Source organism: Euprymna scolopes, chromosome 31, assembly GCF_053919585.1.
Source record: "Euprymna scolopes isolate OS-2025 chromosome 31, ASM5391958v1, whole genome shotgun sequence".
NCBI classification, from domain to species: Eukaryota; Metazoa; Mollusca; class Cephalopoda; order Sepiida; family Sepiolidae; genus Euprymna; species Euprymna scolopes.
In genome coordinates this window covers 89,873,894-89,894,859 of record NC_136512.1, presented here as the reverse complement: position 1 = coordinate 89,894,859, position 20,966 = coordinate 89,873,894, and the positions used below count along the sequence as shown (strand labels likewise).

Below are 20,966 nucleotides of genomic sequence, written 5' to 3'. Positions count from 1 at the left end.
ACACAGTTCAATATACAGTTAAATATACAGTTAAACACACAGTTATATATACAGTGAAACACATAGTTAAATACACAGTTACACACACAGTTAAATATACAGTTACACACACAGTTAAATATACAGTTCAATACACAGTTCAATACACAGTTAAATGTACAGTGAAATACACAGTTAAACACACAGTTATATATACAGTTAAACACACAGTTATATATACAGTTAAACACATAGTTAAATACACAGTTAAACACACAGTTAAATACGTAGTTAAGCACACAGTTAAATGTACAGTTAAGCATACAGTTAAATACACAGTTGAATATACAGTTATATACACAGACAATTAAATACACAGTTAAACACAGAGTTAGATACACAATTAAACACGCAGTTAAATATGCAGTTAAACGTACAGTTAAATACACAGTTCAATACACGGTGAAATATACAGTTAAATACACAGTTATATATACAGTTAAACACACAGTTAAATACACAGTTAAACACACAGTTAAATATACAGTTAAATACACAGTTAAACACACAGTTCAATACACAGTTCAATACACAGTTAAATGTACAGTGAAATACACAGTTAACACACAGTTATATATACAGTTAAACACATAGTTAAATACACAGTTAAACACACAGTTAAATACGTAGTTAAGCACACAGTTAAATGTACAGTTAAATACACAGTTAAATACACAGTTGAATATACAGTTAAATACACAGACAATTAAATACACAGTTAAACACAGAGTTAGATACACAATTAAACACGCAGTTAAATATGCAGTTAAACGTACAGTTAAATACACAGTTCAATACACGGTGAAATATACAGTTAAATACACAATTAAACACACAGTTATATATACAGTTAAATACACAGTTAAACACACAGTTAAATATACAGTTAAATACACAGTTAAACACACAGTTAAATACACAGTTCAATACACAGTTAAATGTACAGTGAAATACACAGTTAACACACAGTTATATATACAGTTAAACACATAGTTAAATACACAGTTAAACACACAGTTAAATACGTAGTTAAGCACACAGTTAAATGTACAGTTAAATACACAGTTAAATACACAGTTGAATATACAGTTAAATACACAGACAATTAAATACACAGTTAAACACAGAGTTAGATACACAATTAAACACGCAGTTAAATATGCAGTTAAACGTACAGTTAAATACACAGTTCAATACACGGTGAAATATACAGTGAAATACACAGTTAACACACAGTTATATATACAGTTAAACACATAGTTAAATACACAGTTAAACACACAGTTAAATACGTAGTTAAGCACACAGTTAAATGTACAGTTAAATACACAGTTAAATACACAGTTGAATATACAGTTAAATACACAGACAATTAAATACACAGTTAAACACAGAGTTAGATACACAATTAAACACGCAGTTAAATATGCAGTTAAACGTACAGTTAAATACACAGTTCAATACACGGTGAAATATACAGTGAAATACACAGTTAACACACAGTTATATATACAGTTAAACACATAGTTAAATACACAGTTAAACACACAGTTAAATACGTAGTTAAGCACACAGTTAAATGTACAGTTAAATACACAGTTAAATACACAGTTGAATATACAGTTAAATACACAGACAATTAAATACACAGTTAAACACAGAGTTAGATACACAATTAAACACGCAGTTAAATATGCAGTTAAACGTACAGTTAAATACACAGTTCAATACACGGTGAAATATACAGTTAAATACACAATTAAACACACAGTTATATATACAGTTAAATACACAGTTAAACACACAGTTAAATATACAGTTAAATACACAGTTAAACACACAGTTAAATATACAGTTAAATACACAGTTAAATATACAGTTAGACAAGAACATGAAAATATAGCTTGAAGATATGAATAAATGATGACTTCTTTGAGGATAAAAATTGCAAAAAATATTAACAAATGTTTTTTTTTATGATAATCTAGCGTTCAAATTCTTCTTTTGATTTCAGAAACTTGCAAAGGACGCGATAAAAGCCGTCAATACTGCAGTCGTCTCATCAAGTTGAACCCGTACGCGTGTCAGCGCGGAGAAGTAATTAAATATTGTTGTCAGACATGCAAACGATGTCATAAGCGACATTCTCGTCGGAGGCGGAAAGTCAGAAGGAGGAGAGCTCGAGCACGAGCTTCATCAACGTGAAGAATCGTAGGCATCCAAATGAAAAAGTTGAAAAATGATATGATTGTTGTTATGCATTCGGGAAGGAAAAAAAAACAGTGTCCGCAATGGAGGACCGAATGAATTTGTAAATTTGTAAAAAGAAAAATATTTTAATTTAAAAAAAAAAAATGAGAAAAAAACTCTGAATTTGAAACTCTGAAGGATAGCAACAAATATCAGTTGCGTGTTGAACAAATGGCCAGAGTTCCACCAAACCTTGTTACATACCCCCATGCACACACGCACTGACAACCCACACTATCTTTTTTACTTTTCGTTGAAAGAAAAGAAAAAGGAGACATTTTCCCCTTTTTGTCCCCATGATGTAAACAGAAAAATAATTAAATTCTGTGTGTGTGTGTGTGTGTGTGTGTGTGTGTGTGTGTGTGTGTGTGTGTGTGTGTGTGTGTGTGTGCGCGCAATTATTTCAACACCCTAAAAATACTTGCAGAGGGGTGGGGAGTACACTTTAAAACGAGAATTCACTTTATTACATAAATTTAACGCACATGATCACACAGAATGAACCAGAGTAAATAACTATTTTTTTTTCTAAAAAGTCAGCCGAGTTTGTTTGTTTGTTTGTTTTTTTTCAAAACTAGGAGCATATCTTAGTTTTTTTTTTTTATATTTCTAGAAAGTCAGCCATTAGAAGGTTTTTTTTCTTTCTTTTTCAAAACTAGGAGCATATCTTAGATTTTTTTTTTTATATTTCTAGAAAGTCAGCCATTAGAAGGTTTTTTTTTTTCTTTTTCAAAACTAGGAGCATATCTTAGTTTTTTTTTTTTATATTTCTAGAAAGTCAGCCATTAGAAGGTTTTTTTTTTTCTTTTTCAAAACTAGGAGCATATCTTAGATTTTTTTTTTTATATTTCTAGAAAGTCAGCCATTAGAAGGTTTTTTTTTTCTTTTTCAAAACTAGGAGCATATCTTAGTTTTTTTCTACTCATATTGTCAGCCAATTTTTTTATATTGCCACATAGATTTAGGGTTAGTATTGGTATTACTTAATGAAAGGCACTTTTTTGTATTATTTCTGCTAAAAAAATACAAGAGAGAAAAGGAGGAAGCGCTGAATTTTTTTTAAATAGTTCTGGCAAAAAAATGGCGGTCATTTGATAAATAAACAAAAATGTTCCTTTCTAAGCTATCAAAGCAACGCTTCCTGGTCGGGCTAACCCAATAAAATAAAGCCCTATCTTAAAATTGAATCTGCTTTTTCCAAGTATTTGTAGGGTGTCACTGTTGGTGTGCAAAACTGAATAAAATCTCATTTTTATTTTTCCAACGACAACACGGAGACAAATGGACAAATGTTGACAAAACAATAATAAATTTTTTTTTTTTAAGAAACTCTGAAGCATAAAAATAGTTTTTTAATCTAATTTTGTTGATTTCATCCATTTTTGGTCATCACATCTATTTCGTTTATATATATATATATATAAATATATATATATATATATATATATATATATATATATATATATATATATATATATATATATATAAAATATGACTTGCAAAAAAAAAATATAACTTGCAATGGTTTACAAAAAAAGGATATAAACATGATTTCAGAACGGATATCCATTTTTACTAATCCACTTTGATTTTTATACATGTACATGTTTTTTGATTATTACAAATTTATTTCCGATAATATGTCAAGTTTGAAACTGCTTGCTATTTCCTTGTTGGTGTTATTGTTTGTACGATAATATTACAGTCTTTGTTTATATTCAGCCCCGCATACTAAATAAATTGTTTAGTAATATTGGCATATTCAAGTTCAAACTTACAAAGGATTTACTTTCGTTTTGTGCATCATGCCCTGAAAATATCCCTTTCAGATTAATGTTTACCTGTTTTAAAATGAACTTGGCTGTTTTTTCAGAATGACAGAATATTTTTTACTTGTAAAATCAGAAGGGATTTTTTCAGGAAATTCGAAGTGGAGCAGTAAGCACTGCAGAGTGCAGAACAGTCTGCACAAAATGGAAGTAAATTCTTTGCAAAGCAATTACAGACTGAACTTGGACAAAGCCGTAATAATACTTGCGTAAACAACAGTATCAATAAATAAAAAAAAAACATAGCAATTTACGAAATAACACAGGTGTACACAGACAGACAGACACACACACACACACATACATACATACACACACACACATATTCTTCATCATTAAAGCTTATTGAAGGGAAGTAACAAAGATATTTTCCCAAAGAGTAGCTTCCCTTGGAAACATTTAAAACAAAGACTTGGATGCCATTTCTAAGTAATTCGCTAATTAATAAACGTCGTTAAGGGAGATAACTACATGCTCCGGGGCCAAGGGGAGATAACTGTGACACACACACACACACACATATATATATATATATATATATATATTGTTTCTTTTTTACAGAGTTCAGCAAATAAAAATTGGAGAGACATTATTCATGAATGCTAAATTAAAATTGATGCTTTTAAGAAATTATATGTCGGGGGGGGGGGGTCTGCTTTTTTCTTATTTGTTTGAGAAATCTGTTTTTTTTTATTTTTTTATTTTTATTTTTTTTTTAGAAATTAGCTATTTTCTTATTTTTAGATATTATCTGGGGCTTCTCTAAGAAATTATCTGGAAATTTTGTGTTTTTGTTTTTTGTGTTTTCTCTTTGTTTTGGGGGGGGGTTTAATCATAAATGTTTATTTTCATTATAACTATCTGAGGATTTTTTAGAAATCATCTGTTTATATATATATATATATATATATATATATATATATATATATATATATATATAATTGTTTTGTTAAGATTTGTTGTTTTTTTATATATATATTTTAAGAAATTATTTGTTTTATTTTTTAATTATCTTGTTTTTTTGTTTGTTTTTTTGTTTTGTTTTTGTTTTTGTTTTTTAAGAAATTACCTGTATTTTTAAAGATATTATGTTATTATGGTTGTTTTCTTCTTAGAATTTATTTTTATTTATTTATTTATTTATTTATTTTTATTCTGCAATATTATTTATTTTATATTGTACTACTTGTATCTATCCGGTATTGTCCGGGAGTGTTTGTATTTCAATTTTGTTTCCCAATTTTTCAAATGTTTTTATTTTTAAATAGGTTTATTAAAATTAAATTATCTTGATCGATGATAAAATTATAAATCTAATTAAATTTCTATAAAAAAATAATTCCTTACAATTTTAATCTTTATGAAATTATTACATGTAACTAGCTGATAAAAAACATCATCTTTATAAAAGCAACCACCTCCTTTATTTTAATGGTGTTTTTATAAAAGCAACCATCTCATTAATTTTAATGGTGTTTTAAAAAAAAAAAATAAAAAGTCTTCGATTTTGAATACATAACATAGAAATAGATTCAATTTACTGCTAGATTTGTTGAAATGATTCGACCAATCCAACAATTTTGACTTTAAAAAATTTCACACCATTAACTTTTAACACTGTACTGAATTTTTCTTTGAAAATTTTTACTCCCTTTCCACCTTTTAAAATGACGAGATCTTAAAGTTTTCAGGTATGCTAAAAAACGAATATTGCATTTAAATTTTTCCGCAAACAAATACTTTACTGGATATTAAGCAATGTAATTCCTTATGTTATAAGTGGTAGCCATTGTTGTACGTGCAAGCGCATGCATAACAATGGCCACCAGTGTAACCATAAAGGAATTGCATTGCTTAATATCCTGAAAACTATTTGTCTGCAGAAAATCTGAATGTGATATTCGTTTTCAGCATACCCGAAAACCAATATAAGTTGTCGTTTTAAAGGTGATTGTTAAAGTGGAAAGTAAGTAGAAAATTACCCTGGCGAATAAAATAGGATTCATTCCAATTATAAAACCATAAGATCAAAATGTAGTACCTGTTCAGAGGAGGATAAATCTGTCTTGACGGGGGGGAAGGATTTTTATTTTTATCTTACTCAGAATATCTCTTTTTGGGAAGTTGGAAAACGCCCACTTAAAAACAATTTTATATCTAACTTTGTCCCCATGGGTAGACAAGTAAATAGAGACTTTCTATTAAAAGCGTTTCTCTTTTTAAACGAGCCGGGTTTTTTTTTTTTCGGGTTATCTCCCTTTGTTAAAATTATGGTTTTGCTTTTTCTCCGTTATGCTTATATATTTCGAAATATTGAGTTTCAAATAAAACCAACGTTATCTACTTGTCATGTCACAGTAATGAACATATCCAAAAAGTACGAAAAACGATAAGGTGGTAAATTAATTGTTCATGAAGACAATTAACGAAAATTAAGTTTTGCTAAATTTGACATGAGATTTTCAGTTTTCAGAAAATAATTACCTCCCTTGTTACGATTCGAACTCTCCGTTGTTGTTTGTTTGTTTGTTTGTTTGTTTTTTGGGGGGAGGTGAGAACTCAATATTCGCTAATTGTCTTTGGAAATTATATTCATTAATAATTCATTTTCTAGCTTATCATTTTCATAATTTTTGGAAATGTTCATTACTATGACATGGAAATTAAGTAGATACCACAAGTTTTACTTGAAATTCAGTATTTCGTTTTTTGCTATTATAACGAAGCAGAACCATGATTAGATGCTCTGCTCATATCCCTTGCAATCTTTTCTGTGATTTTAAGACTCCATATTGGATTTTTTTTTTTTTTTTTTTTTCAACTATGAGCAGTTTTTAATCATCGTTTCGAATTTACCAGCTAACATATTTCATGTAATTTTTGTTTAATTAAAATAAGGTTTTAAGTAAAAAAAATTTTTTTTTTAATGGTGGGGGGGGATATTAAAGCTGAATCTAATTATATTATGATTTGGGCGACTTAAATAAGATTTAACCCAAAATGTTGCAGATTCAAATAAAAAATTTTAATACCTAAAAAAAGGGGGAGGGTGAAAAAATGGAGAAAAAGTTAAATTTTACCAAATTTTAAAAGTAATTCGTTGTTTAGAGTTAATGCACCTTGATCCCCATGTTACTCCCCCTCCCTAAAGAAACAAATTTTAATCCTTGCTATGATGATGATGATGATGATGATGATCACGATGACGATGATGGATTTCTCATATCTGAAAGACATTTCACTATTTTTTTTACTAATGATTCTACATTTATCAAAGTCAAAAGCCACTCAAGGATAAAGGTTAAAGAGATGGATAGATTGCCAGTTGAATGATGACGAGTATAATGAGAGGATTGAAAATGATGAATCCAATGAAGAAAACTTGATTACTTATAAGAACAATTTATGAAAAATATTTATTGATATTTGATTTGAAGACGACCATGTTGTAGCCCGCAGGGAAGCAGTTCATGGCAACACATTCGACAGATTGGAAGTTCTTTGGAAGGAAACTCTGTTCATGGAAATCTCGTCTGATGTTAGACAAATGGATGAAGAAATAAAAGTTCTTTACATTTGTGGTAGGAAGACGAGTTCTTGCTGTGAATATCTGATAAAAAGGGATCAGAGATCAGCGCTGAATCGATCATCTTCAATGAAACAATGATAAAGTGGAGAAAGACTAGCAATGACTATGATGTTTCATCACCATCGAATGCTTAGATTTTTTTCATCGTTCATAGAAAAAAAGAAAATCGAAAAAAATAAAAAATAAATTTTTTAATCATTCATAGAAAAACAATCGAAAAAAAGTTTTTTTAATTTTTAAAAAAAAATTTTTTTTTTAATTATTTTTTCAATTTTTTTTTATTTAAAAAAATTTTTTTTCATCATTCATAGAAAAAAAATCGAAAAAAATTTTTTTTAATTTTTTTTCATCATTCATAGAAAAAAAATCGATAAATTATAAATTTGCATTATTTTGTTTATTTAGGCTGCTATTCTCATGTTTCGACCGACGTAACCTACGATCTTCTTCAAATGTATCTTGTCAAACTCTAAAACCTGTACAGAATTTGGAACGGAACTTTTTATTGAATCCATCTAAGATGAGAAGAGACGTTCTTCGAATAATCAAATTATCAATGTTCATCTCAAGATTCAGAAACTGACGATGTTATTGCATCATCTTTCGACAGAACAGATATTATCCTAACCCTAACCCTTTGACCTTACCTTGAAAGCCGAGTGTATTTTAGAGTTTATTTATATATATATATATATATATATATATGTGTGGGGGGGGGGCCACTTGTTAATATTTTCATAAATTCCTCTCAGGTGCTTATTTAGAATTCAATCTTTTTTCAAAACAAAAATACAAGACTCTTAAAAAAAACTTTATAATGCACGTACCCGTCACAGAACGAAGATGTCATGTTCCAAAAATCATGTAAACTGATCAAATAGGATAATATCTGTTTGACAGAACAGATATTACCCTACTTGATCCTAATCCTAACCCTTCGACTCTTCTCTTGACCCTTTGACCTTAACCCAAAAGCCAAGTGTATTTTGGTTCGAGTTTCACGTTTGACAACAATGAAATCAGTTAAATTTTTAAAATGTCTTTTTTTTGCATTGTATCTACAGCGATTGGTGAGTCTATCTTTTAAAAAAAGAATCGAAGGATTACAACATATGTATGAACATGAAATTGTCCCACATTGTACATGTGTGAAAGTTGATAACGTACGATCAAACAGGAAATACACATTCAAAGTTAACACCTGTAAAATATTTTATGTTTTGTCAAACAAAAAAATGCTGAATTTTTTAGATGAGGATTGGCAATTCGGATTATTTGGATTACTGTTTTCATCTTGAGTGTTATCCGCACAATGTTTCAGCCGATATGACCTTCGACCTTCTTGTCGAACTTAGGAAATATTTCTGTTGAATTCGGCAGTCTTCTTGGAATTTCCAACAGAATTCTTTATTCATTTTTTAAGAGTATCTTGTTCTCGTTCTGTCAGCCATGACAGAGTAGGAGTCTGTGGGAATTCATAAAGAAAGTAATAACCTCCCAACTAGACGTTTACTCACCGGCTGTCACAGACAAAATGTGTAAACATGTAACGCACCCATCTGGTCAAAAAGAGAAAAATAAAAAATTAATTAGTCAACGGAAGCGGCGCATGATAAAAATAAAATTTAACAGCCAATGTGTCTATAGAAGCCAATAAGAAGCAATAAAAACCCAGGATTTTTGTAAACGAGAGAGAAGGGAAACAAGACACTAAGGAAAAAGTGCAGTCAAGTGAGAAGTCACCCACTTTCCCTGTTAAAACCAACAAACACTCCACTTTGTGGCCGCTACTCAACCAACAAAAAGAAACAAGGAATAAGTACTCTTTATGAACATTCTCCTTTTTTCTTCATTTATTCCAACGCCTTACTTTGTATCATTTTGAAAGGTGACGACACACAAAAATGAACCTTTTTGAACACGCACATTCAATCTAGTCTTTTGTTGATGATAAAAGTTATTCAAACCATAAATAGTTTGACTTGTGTTAAATGGAGTTTTTATTTCATGCTTTTTTTTATGTTGTAATACACAAACAAGCTATTAGTAATTTGTAAAATTTTTAACACTTGAGTATTGCTATTATTATTATTATTATTATTATTATTGGCTCACAAGGAGCTTTCACACAGGTCTTCAAAGATCTCTCCTTGAAAACAGCCTGTGGTGTTCCCTGGAAGCTGAGTCACAACAAGTCTCCCCAGGTTTCCAGTACTTTCCATTTCTTTCGATAATATTTGCAAATAAATTTGCATTATCGCAACAGCTGCTTGCCATTAATTTATCATTGGCAGCGGCTATTGGTCTTCGCTGGAATTTGAGTGGCAATAAGCCTCCCCAGTTCTCTTCGCACTTATCCGGCTGAGGTCTGGTCAGTTGATCGGTCTTTCCTTCCTCCTTCACTCTACTTAGTTATTTGGTCTTGCTCTTTTTTCTTTGAAGGGAGGGGGGCAGTGATATAGCAATGGAGGGATGGGGGTGGGGTTAGAGAACCCAAGATAGATATGCGGCTTCAGTGTTCTTGGTTCCATGTAGTGTATCATGTTTTGCCTTTGCAGCAGTTTGTCTGGCCCCGCGCTTGTGGCTCCTGTCTGTTAGTTTCCGCATTCAAGGGGTTTCCTTAATATTCCAGCTGTTTTCATTATTGTTGTTCGTTGTATTTTTCCAGTCATTCCTCTGATTTCAATTTCTCCCATTCTTTTTTCAAAGTTTTTCGGGATTGTTCCTAGTGTCCCTACTATTATAAATATTGTTTTGATTTTCTTCATCATCCATATTCCTTTCAGCTCACTGGCTAGCTCTGTGTATTTGCTCTGTTTCTCTTTTTCTTTGATATTCACCCTGTGGTCAGCTGGAACAGCAAAGTCTACGATTTGACAGGACTTTTCTTTCTTGTTAATTATTATGACATCTGGTCTTCTTACTTGGATGAGTTTGTGATTATTATTATTATTATTATTATTTGAGCTCCTTACATCAAGTGGTTCCATACCTTGTTTAGAGCAATTTCCATTTTTTTTTAAAAATGTATTTTTAGTATCGCCTGCATCAAAGATTGAGCCTTCAACCTTCCGAAGAGTGTCACATAACTAATTATTACTTAGCATTTACATCAGTTACACCTGAATAAACCCGAAAAAGGTCGAAGGTTACGTAGGTCGAAACATTTAAGATTACATCCAAGATGAAAATAGTAATCAGAAAATTTTCAAATAGTACAAAAATTGTAAAATAATTTTGTAAAAAGCAATTTTTAAATTTGTACGTTTTTTTTTTTTCATTCTTTTTAAAAAAAAAAAAAAAGGTAAAATTTTCACTTTTTTTTTTTACAATTAAAAAAAGACAAGATTTTCTTTGAATATCTTCCCGCCATAAAAAATGGTCACGTGGAAAACTGATTGTTGAAAAATAAAAAAAATAAAAAGTTATTTTCCCGTTGCTGTCGCAGAGGAGACGTGCAATATATTTATTTGACAATATAGCAATTCTGGGAGGAAGAAAAAAAAATTAACATTTTTGTATATTTGTATATTTGTATATTTTGTTAAGTTTTGCTTTTTATTTAATTTTTATTTAGTTTTTATTTAAATTTTTATAAATAAAAATTTCACGCTTTTTCTCTGAATTAAATTTGTTTTGTTTTTATTTTAAGTTGAAAATTGCATGAATATTTTTTTTCTTTACACAGAACAAGTGCATCCTGGTCAGTCGAAGAATGATTTAATTCCAGACAGGCAATGTTCAGGCTAAAAGTTCCTCTTGCACTCTCCATCCGGAAGAGGATGGTGCTGAAGGCAGATGTTCACTCTGAAAAACTATACCGGCCAAAATGCGCATTCTTACATTTATGTGATTATTTAATGCCAAATCTGGTCATTTCGATAAAAGTTTTAGTTATAGTCAGCTATACCACTAGAGCCTAAAAAACTGTAACCACCTAGGGCCTGGTCATACACAAGAAACTGTGCACTAACCTTAAGTCCCAGTGGCAAAACTCCTGCCCAGTGATGGTCTCCTTAAAATGTAACCAGACACTTACTTGCCACTAGAACTATTCTTCTGGTGCTCAGAGTGCACAAAAAACGCATGATCCTAAGTCCATGTGGCAATACCTTTTGGCTGTTCATCATCAAATGCTGTGGTTTGAGTTCTTTTCATAGGTGTTTTGGTTGTGATGTCGGCACTGTAAATAACTGGGTTTTCAAATAAAAGCAATTTAATAACTCAGAGGATAATTATTCATATGATGTTTTAGGATACACTTACTTCTTTGGGTTCTTAACGGTTTCAAGATGCAGGATCTTTTCAACTTAGGTTTGTTCAGAGCTTTTTTATGGGACCCTAATTCTAACTACCAACTCTTCGAGATTAGCATTTCTTCCTCTATCATTTGGAGATTACTCTTTCTTCTGAATCTCTTTTCTTCTATTTTAAACCATACTCTCTTTAATTCTCTTTTTCCTTCTTTCTTTCTCTAATCTGTATCTCTGACTGCCAATCTGGACAGGAGGGTACCATTGTCTCCACCCTCCATTAAGTCTCTACCTTTCACCATCACTCACATGGGAGGGTCCCTCCTCCTTTTGCTTTATTTGTATAACCAAGAGTTTTTCCCCCAAATGCCATCTTCTATAATATAAATTTAACCTGTCTGTTCAAGTGTATGTATGTATGTATGTATATTTACCTAAAATTTTCGTTAGCGGCGACAGATTTTCACAAGATTAGTATTATTTTGAAGCTCGACCCTTCAGACGACAAATATCGAAAAAGTGGTTAAAAACATTAATTCATTCACCCTCAACTTGGCACTTTCCTACAGGGAGGGGTCGCTTTTTTAGCTGATATTTTCGAACGTCATCCCCTCTTTTCGATTGACTAGCCTTAATTTAAACCTTTGCCACTTCCAGTTTGGCGATGGACATAACAGTAAAAACGTCACTTTTTCCCCCTCCCCATGTTCTTTTCCTCCTTTGCGGTACGGGTTCGAGCCTGTCTGCCTACTACCACCTTTTTTTGGGGGGGGGGGTCAACACACACCTCCAAACATTCGGGCAATGCCAGGCACCCAAGTCTAGTCTCATATAAGTAAAAAAATAAATAAATTTATTATCTTTTGAGGATAATTAAATTCTTGAACACAATTAATGGGCACTTGAATTCATATCCACCATCTTGTTTCTAGGACTGTTAACTAATCTCTGTTTACGTTCATTCAAAATTAACTTTTGATGCTACATTAATCATTAGTACTAGTTGTCATCCCATCCAGGATGATCCACCATCTAAATATGTGAGACAAAACAGGTAACGTTCCTCTGGTTTTTGTTTTCAATAGACTTTCTGGTGACATGATTGTCTTTATGTAAATTTCTTAGAATACATCTATTTATTTATTTGAGATCCTTTCTTTCAATCTCTCCAAAAAGGAAATGTCTCTTCTTTCAGCCATCTGGGATTTTTAACAAAATGTCACACACACACACCCAACCATACCCCCCCAGGGCTAACAGGTGCTGTCTGGTAGACATCTTGTTACACAGATAACATATTTCCTAATTATCGGTGTAGTGCTACCAAAAGCGGTGACAAGGCAAATCAATTCCTTCACTTTTATTGTTCTTCAGTATTTCTATTGTGAAACAATTTATTGAAATAAAATATTAGAAAAGGACATTTTTAAAAATTTTTTAAAATTGTTAAAAATGCAATAAAAATTACACAGATAAAAATAACACAATTAGTCTTTATAAAAATTTTGTTATTAAAAGTGCAAATAAAGTTTTTTTTTTATTTTATTTTAAATTTTAAGTTGATGCAATGAAATTATAAAAATAAGTTTTATTAAATTTTAAAAATAAGGTTTTTTATTTGAATTTATATAATAGATGTTTATGAAAGTATAAAAATAAAATTATTGAAATCAAAATAACAATTTAAAACATCAATAAAAAACGTATCCAATATATATTCCCAAAGTAGTTGACTTTGATTCTCCGCTGCCGTAGGAATTCTTGCTGATGACTATCGAAAAAGACTTATTTTCATCTGCATAATTATAATTTTAATTGTATATTTTTTAATAATGTCCTTTTTCTTATATTTTCTTTCAATAAATCGCTTCACAATAGAAATACTGAAAAACAATAAAAGTGAAGGAACTGATTTGCCTTTGCATCGCTTCCGGTAGCAGACACACCTTAAGTTAGGAAGTAAATTAGCTGACTATAATCAAGGTTTTATGTTTAAAGTTCTTTATATCTTCAAATAATCAAGCCACCACTTTCCACAACATTTTTGGGAAGTAATTTTTACTAGTTAATAATGGTTTTTAGTGAAGGGAAATAAGAATAATTGCTGCAAATAGGTTGGTGTGAGTTTTTCTATGGAGTTTGACGTGATCAACCAATTGATCTGACTAGGTTTTTCTAACCATTTGTTTAGCCCAAGTAAAAACTAATGAATATTAGAATAAACGCGCACAAATGTAGAAATAAAAACTATAAAAAAAAAATAGGAAAGAATAAATGATAGGAAAAAAACTGAAAATTAAAACTAAAACAAAAAATACAAAATTAAGGTTTAAAACAGAAATTTTGATTTGCACGGTACTCAAGATGGCCGGCTTGTAACACAGTGGAGATAGAATCCCCCACCCCCAAACCGAAAACACCAGGTTTATCATGTAAAAAATTAACTTTTTGTTGGTAACATCGAATAGAAATAACATCTGACGAGTTGGTGAGAAAAAAGAGATTTTTATGAACACATAAAATCATAAAATTGCCATCCCATTAACGAAACGGCTGTAATGAAGAAATCCAAGATGAAATAAACGGTAATTATAAAAAATGTAAGTCTTTGAATTTCAATAAAGTTTTGTAATTTATATATATATATATATATATATATATATATATGAACAAATGATTAATAAAACATGTTAAAAGACATCTTGAAAAAGAGTTAAAAACATATTTAATTTTAAAAAAGGAAGCACAAGATAAGTGGATAGTCCTTTGGTTGAGAGCATGTCTAAAAGGATTGATCTTTTAAAGAAATCATATATAATATATATATACATTCGTCAGCAAAAAAAATGGGCCAAACAAATTTTATACATTTTATTGCACTAAAAGCTATATTGAACAAAGAAAAATTGAACAAGGAAAGTTTAACAAGACTAATAACACAGAACAAGACATTTACTTTAATAAATGCTTAGGATGGAATCGCATTCTCTTTTGATTTCTTTAAAAGATCAATCATTTTAGACATGCTCTCAACCAAAGTGGAACACTGAAGAGAAGATGCTACTCCATTCACTTTGCACAGCTTCCCACAGTTCGTCATTGTTCGAAAAAGTTCTTCCATCCAATGCACGAGATATTATGGACCAAATATTCTCAATTGGGTTTAAATCGGGGCTTTGACCTGGCCAAAATATCACATTAATTGAATTATCAGAAAACCATTTTTTTGTGACTTTAGCAGTGTGTGCAGGGGCATTATCTTGTTGAAAAATAATGTTCTGTGATATTCCCAGCTTCTGGATACTTGGTAACAGTCCTGTTTCTAATATTCAAATGTATTCCTTTGCATTGATTGACTTCTCACGTCTAATAAGTTCCCCAACTTCTGCTGCAGTAAAAGTTCCTCATATCATTATCCTTCCATTCCCGTGTTTAATTGTCGTTTTTATGGAACTTGGTGAAAATCTTTCTCCAGTTCTTCGATTGCACCATTCAGGAGCATCAGGAGCACCACTAACAAGACAAAATCTTGATTCATCTAACCAGAAAACATTCCTGAATCAGTCTGTATCTTTCTTGCCATAACACGAGAAAAATGTCTTTCTATCATTGATGTTCTTCTCAGATAAAAATGGCTTCTTTGCACACCTTTTAGAAGAAAATTCCATTTCTTTCATTCGTCTAGATATTGTATATATAGAAAGAGAATTTCCAGCCCCTGTTTTGAATTCTTTGCTATGGTCAACATAAGTTTTCTTTCAATCCTTCAAAAGTTAATTTAAGCCTGTGGTCGTTCTTCAAAGTGGATGCTCTAGGGCAACCAGATCCAGATTTCCCTTTTACCAAGCATTCGACTTTGAACCTTCGACCAATTCGCTTCACTACAGAAAGAGATGTTTTCACTTTTGCTTTTCTTAAAATATCAAAAATCTGCTTGGAAGTCATTTTGGACTGCCTTAATCCTGCAATTTGGTTCTTTATATCCTCGCCAAGATGCTGTCTTACCATTTTTAAGATTCATTTTTCCACTTATTATTATATGCTCTAATAATAATGATCTGTAAAATAGAAATTTTCAGTTAAAATTAACGAAAATTCATGGAAAAATATTGAAAAATCAATTTCTTCCTTCTTTCACTCATGGTGCATATTTTTTTTTTTTTTTTTTTTGGCTCATGAGTGTATATATAAGAACAGGATTAGTCTGGTTCTAGAAATATTTTGTTTATAGAGAAAGAAAGAAGCATCATGAAATCATTTGTTCACAATCTTTTTTCATAGAAGGAAATTAAGTAGGTAAACTTAAAAATGTCTTCCTAAAAAAAGCAGCTACATTTTTCAAACGTTTGCACATTTTTTGCAATGATTCATTGTTAGGTCATTTCGTGTAATGGTTATAAAGTCCATCTTCTCTTACAAGCAACCGGTTAATCTTGCTGGACCTACACGAATGTTAATATGGTGTTTTCCCTTCTATTAGTTAACATATTCATGTTTTCTGTTCCAAACATGTTTGATATTTGTGTTAAAAGGTGTTCCACAGTGTTCCTATTTACTTGTCTCCCCATGAGGGCAGAGTTAGATACAATGTCGGTTTGTAATGTGGGGAAAATCTAGCTCCCCTAAAAGCGACATTCTGGATAGGAACAAAAATAAAAACTGTCTCAGTCATGAAGGATTTCTCCCCCAACCGAGGACAGTAAAGGCGAAATGCAGCATCAGAACAGATACTACACTTTGTTCCTAGCCCCCCCCCCCCCCCCCCCCAAAAAAAAAAGTCTCATATTGTTAATCACTTCATAAAATTCTTTTATTTTTCTCTCAAAATCTGTGATAATTTGATATTGTATGTTAGGGGTTTTATTTCACTGCCGATTCTCTTTAAGAACAATGTGACCCGAGATGATCCCGGCAAATATTACTTCCTTTCATACTTCAACTAAATTGTGAGATTCTTTTTCAATATACTTAAGATGTAAGAGTGCTTCAGACAGCACTGAAGAGAGATGAGGAGTCTGTAAATATTACAAATTGTTTTTCTGATAATTCTTTTACGAGACCAACTGCCACATTCAGTGCTTGCATTTCCACACTAAACAACAGTTGGATAGTTTATCATTTTTAAAAAAAACATTTTTTTACGTTATCAACGTTGGAAGCTACAGATGCTTCAACTTTATCTACATTTTCGGATGCAAATACATAGATTTGGTGTTTAGAGCATAACAGAGAAAGACAACAAGTGAAATAGCAATAAATGTTTATTTGTTCAATCTTTTCATAGAAATTAAAGTAGGTCTATTTAAAAACATCTTTTCCTAATGAAGAAGCTGCAAGTTTGGTTGTTGGGTTACAGCCATCCTAGGGAAGTAGGGCAGAACAATCCCATATGGTTACATTTGGGGTGGGGGAGGGGGTGTCAAACGTGGTGGCTGTTGTTCTTATTCCAATTTTTACATTGAGCGTAACCTATAAAAGGGAGGGAACAGACTTTTTTGAATTGTCTCCCTCCAGATCCTAATTAGTATTACAGGTTTTCCGACTTGCTTAACAGCTAAATAATAAATAAAAATTAAAAAAAAAAAAAAAAATAACCTTAAAATAGGCTGATGAAGGCGATGGAAGGATAAAAAAAAAAAAAAATGTCTGAATGGGGTGATGGAGATGAAAGGGCAAAAAAATAAAAAAAAATAAAAGTACAAAATTTTTTGGTTAATTAATGATAATCCATTTCTTTCAGACAAATTCCAAACAAAAAAGAAAAACAAACGTTCTGGAAGGAACCAAAGAAAAGCTCAACCCAATCAAGAGGAAAAAGGATTGTTAAAATATACTCTCAATTCTGGAATGCAATTTAGACATAGAATCCCCCACCACCACCACCACCACCACCACCCACTTACTAACGCTTTCTTCAGAATTCTGAGTGAGTAAGATTGTAGGTTGGATTAGAGAAACAAGTGAAGAGAATATTTTTTTTCTTCATACACAGTAGAATTTGTCAATTGTAAACTACAAAATCAAAACGTACATTTAATTTTAGGGTCAAAAATCAAAGATTGTAGTAAACATTGAAGCAGACAGGAATTTAAAAAAAATAATTTTCTATCATTTGAGACTACATTTTTTCTATTTCAGATAGAATGAGAAGTTTAAAAATTAAATATCTGACAAGGTCTTTTAGAAGGTTTGGAATTAAAGATTTCTAGGTTCATAAGAGTAGTGGTTGATGGGCAGAAATCAGAGGCCCACGATGTTAATGCTGGAGTCCCTCAGGGGTCCAATTCTCTTCCTGATCTACATCAATGATCTCCCAAAACACATACTTAAATCATTCGTTGACATCTACGCTGATGACACGACCATCTATGGCAGCACATCAAAGGCCGTAAATGACAAAGTTCTCTCTAATTCTCTCTCCTCTGATCTTGAGCACAATGGGGGAAGAGGTGGCTGGTCACTTTTAATGCATCTAAAACCAAGCTTCTATCTTTACATCAACGCTCTGATCCCCATCTGGCATCAATTGAAATGGATGGCTCTCGTCTTGGAGAGGCTCCATGTTTTGACAAGCTTATGGTTTTGACCTTTATTCCTGATCCAAAAATGGAACACATACATCAAATCTGTTGCCAGGGACGCTGGGAAAATGGTGGGATCCTTCTACCGCTCCAGAAGATATCTCACTACTGATGCAATTCTCTATCTTTATAAAAGCCAAGTACGTCCAAGGATGGAGTACTGCTGCCACATCTGGGCAGGAGCTGCTAAAAAAAGCATATCCTGCCTTGACAGAGTACAAAATAGACTTTTTGGTTTAGTGGGGGATGCCCTTTTCTCTACCCTGCAACCTCTCTCCCACAGAAGAGACGTTGCAAGCCTGTCTTTGTTTTATAGCTATTTCCATGGCAGGTGCTCGTCTGAGCTCCAATCCCTCGTCCCCCCCTCGCCAATCTTTCACGAGAAACACCCATCTGGCTGAAACTACTGTCAATAATTTTCCCCACTCTTTATTTGTGCTTAAATCCAAATGTAGATTCCATGAGCAAAGCTTCTTTCTTAGAACTGCATGCCAGTGGAACTCTCTGCCGCTTGCCTGTTTTCCACCTGACTACAACTTGGACGTCTTCAAGTCCAACATAAACAAACTCCTGACAAACCGCCCCCTTAAGACACTATCAAAACCCCCAATACTAATGATTACTACAATACTATCTCATTGATTACTGTACATGCAATAACCCTTATCCCTGAGTGGCCTTCAGGCTTTGATAAGTGGTGATCCCCCATGTACAAAAAAAAAAAAAAAAAAAAAAAAAAAAAAAAAAAAAAAAAAAATCTAACTGAGAAGCTCATCAACCCTTACCCTCAAGTAGCTTTCAGCCTTGATAAGTGGTGACTCGATCACAAAAAAAAAAAAAAAAAAAAAAAAAAAAAAAAAACTTGTAATGTTAAGATTGAAAATAAAATTGATAATTTTATTAATTGGGATGGAATTTTTCTCCAAACTGACGAGCAATCAGAAAGAATGATAACAAAAATGATGAGAGAAGAAGGAATGGAAGAGAATGATGGCAGAGCAAATACAAATTTATTTATATATATATATATATATATATATATATATATATATATGTATATATATGTAAAATGTTTTTGACTCCTAATGGGGGTATGAGACGAATGGATTCGCCAATCATTTTATAAGCATTTATAATACATTGTAATCCGGATATAAGAAAACTGATATAAGAGAGATTTTCTCTGGTCCCAAATTAGAGCCTGCGTTAATGTAACCCAGAAATGAGAACCCCTGTATATAAATAAGTGTAACCTGGATATAAGAGAGCTGTGGGAATTTTATATATATATATATATATATATATACACAATATTTTGACTCCTAATGGGGGTATGTGACGAATGGATTCGCCAATCATTTTTATAACCACCGGCTGTGCTGAACAACCAATGAAAACCTTTCAAAATTATTATAGAAATTGTAGAATTTTGGATTCAATCAGTTCCCCGTTAACTACGCCACGGAACGCATTTGATTCTTGGCCGCCATCTTGGTTACTGCCAATTACTGATCTGAACTATGCCGCCATCTTTGTTCACCATAATTTCTCAAAACTTAACAGGTTATGCGCCTAGCCATCGTCTCTTCTTTGATGGATCGGAATCTAAATTCGAGTTGTGGCAGGTAAAATTTCTGGGATATCTAAGGATTCAAAAACTACACAAAGTGATACAATCTCCAACAGAGAACCCTAACGACCCCGAATTTCTCGAAAAGAATGCGACTGTTTTTGCAAAACTGATTCAATGCTTAGATGATAGAAGTCTGTCTCTGATTATAAGAGACGCATTGGATGACGGACGAAAAGCATTGAACCTATTAAGAGAACATTATTTATCAAAAGGGAAACCAAAAATAAGATCCCTATATACAGAACTAACGTCTCTGAAATGTAACAAGGATGAAACGATTACCGACTACGTTATAAGGGAAGAAACAACCGCCAATGCCCTAAACCTCTCAGGTGAAATAATAAGCGATAGCTTATTGATATCAATGACCCTCAAGGGACTTCCAGCCAATTTTAAACTATTTATAACTGTTATAACTCAGAAAGACAAATCCATAAATTTCAGCAAATTTAAAGTGGCATTGTGCAATTACGGAGAGACTAATCATATGCTCGTGGACAATAATAATCCAGCAATATTATGAAGTTCAAAAATGCTTCTCGAAAGCAAATACCAAATTACGCACCGCAACGTGTTTTTTTTTTTTTTTTTTTTTTTTTTTTTTTTTTTTTTTTACACAGTGATCACCACTTATCAAGGCCCGGAAGCCACTCAGGGATAAGGGTTATTGCAAGTACATCACGTTAGTGAGGTGTTCCCCAAAAGTAATTTTCCCAAGAAAAAGAAAAAAATTATCTGCTATAATTGTGGATGACCCAACCACAAAAGTTTCCAACATCAATATAAACGCTC

The 20,966-nt window shown here is 31.9% G+C and overlaps 1 protein-coding gene across 1 annotated transcript in view; it reads left to right on the top strand.

The window, feature by feature from the left end:
* LOC145255855 (metalloprotease mig-17-like) overlaps positions 1 to 2,405 on the top strand; it is an 89,705-nt gene extending 87,300 nt beyond the window's left edge. Inside the window, exon 11 of the mRNA XM_080114621.1 lies at positions 2,054 to 2,405. Coding sequence (XP_079970747.1) covers positions 2,054 to 2,244 — 191 coding nt within the window. The 3' untranslated portion in view covers positions 2,245 to 2,405. The remainder of the gene's footprint in view (positions 1 to 2,053) is intronic.
* The last annotated feature ends 18,561 nt before the right edge of the window (positions 2,406 to 20,966 follow it).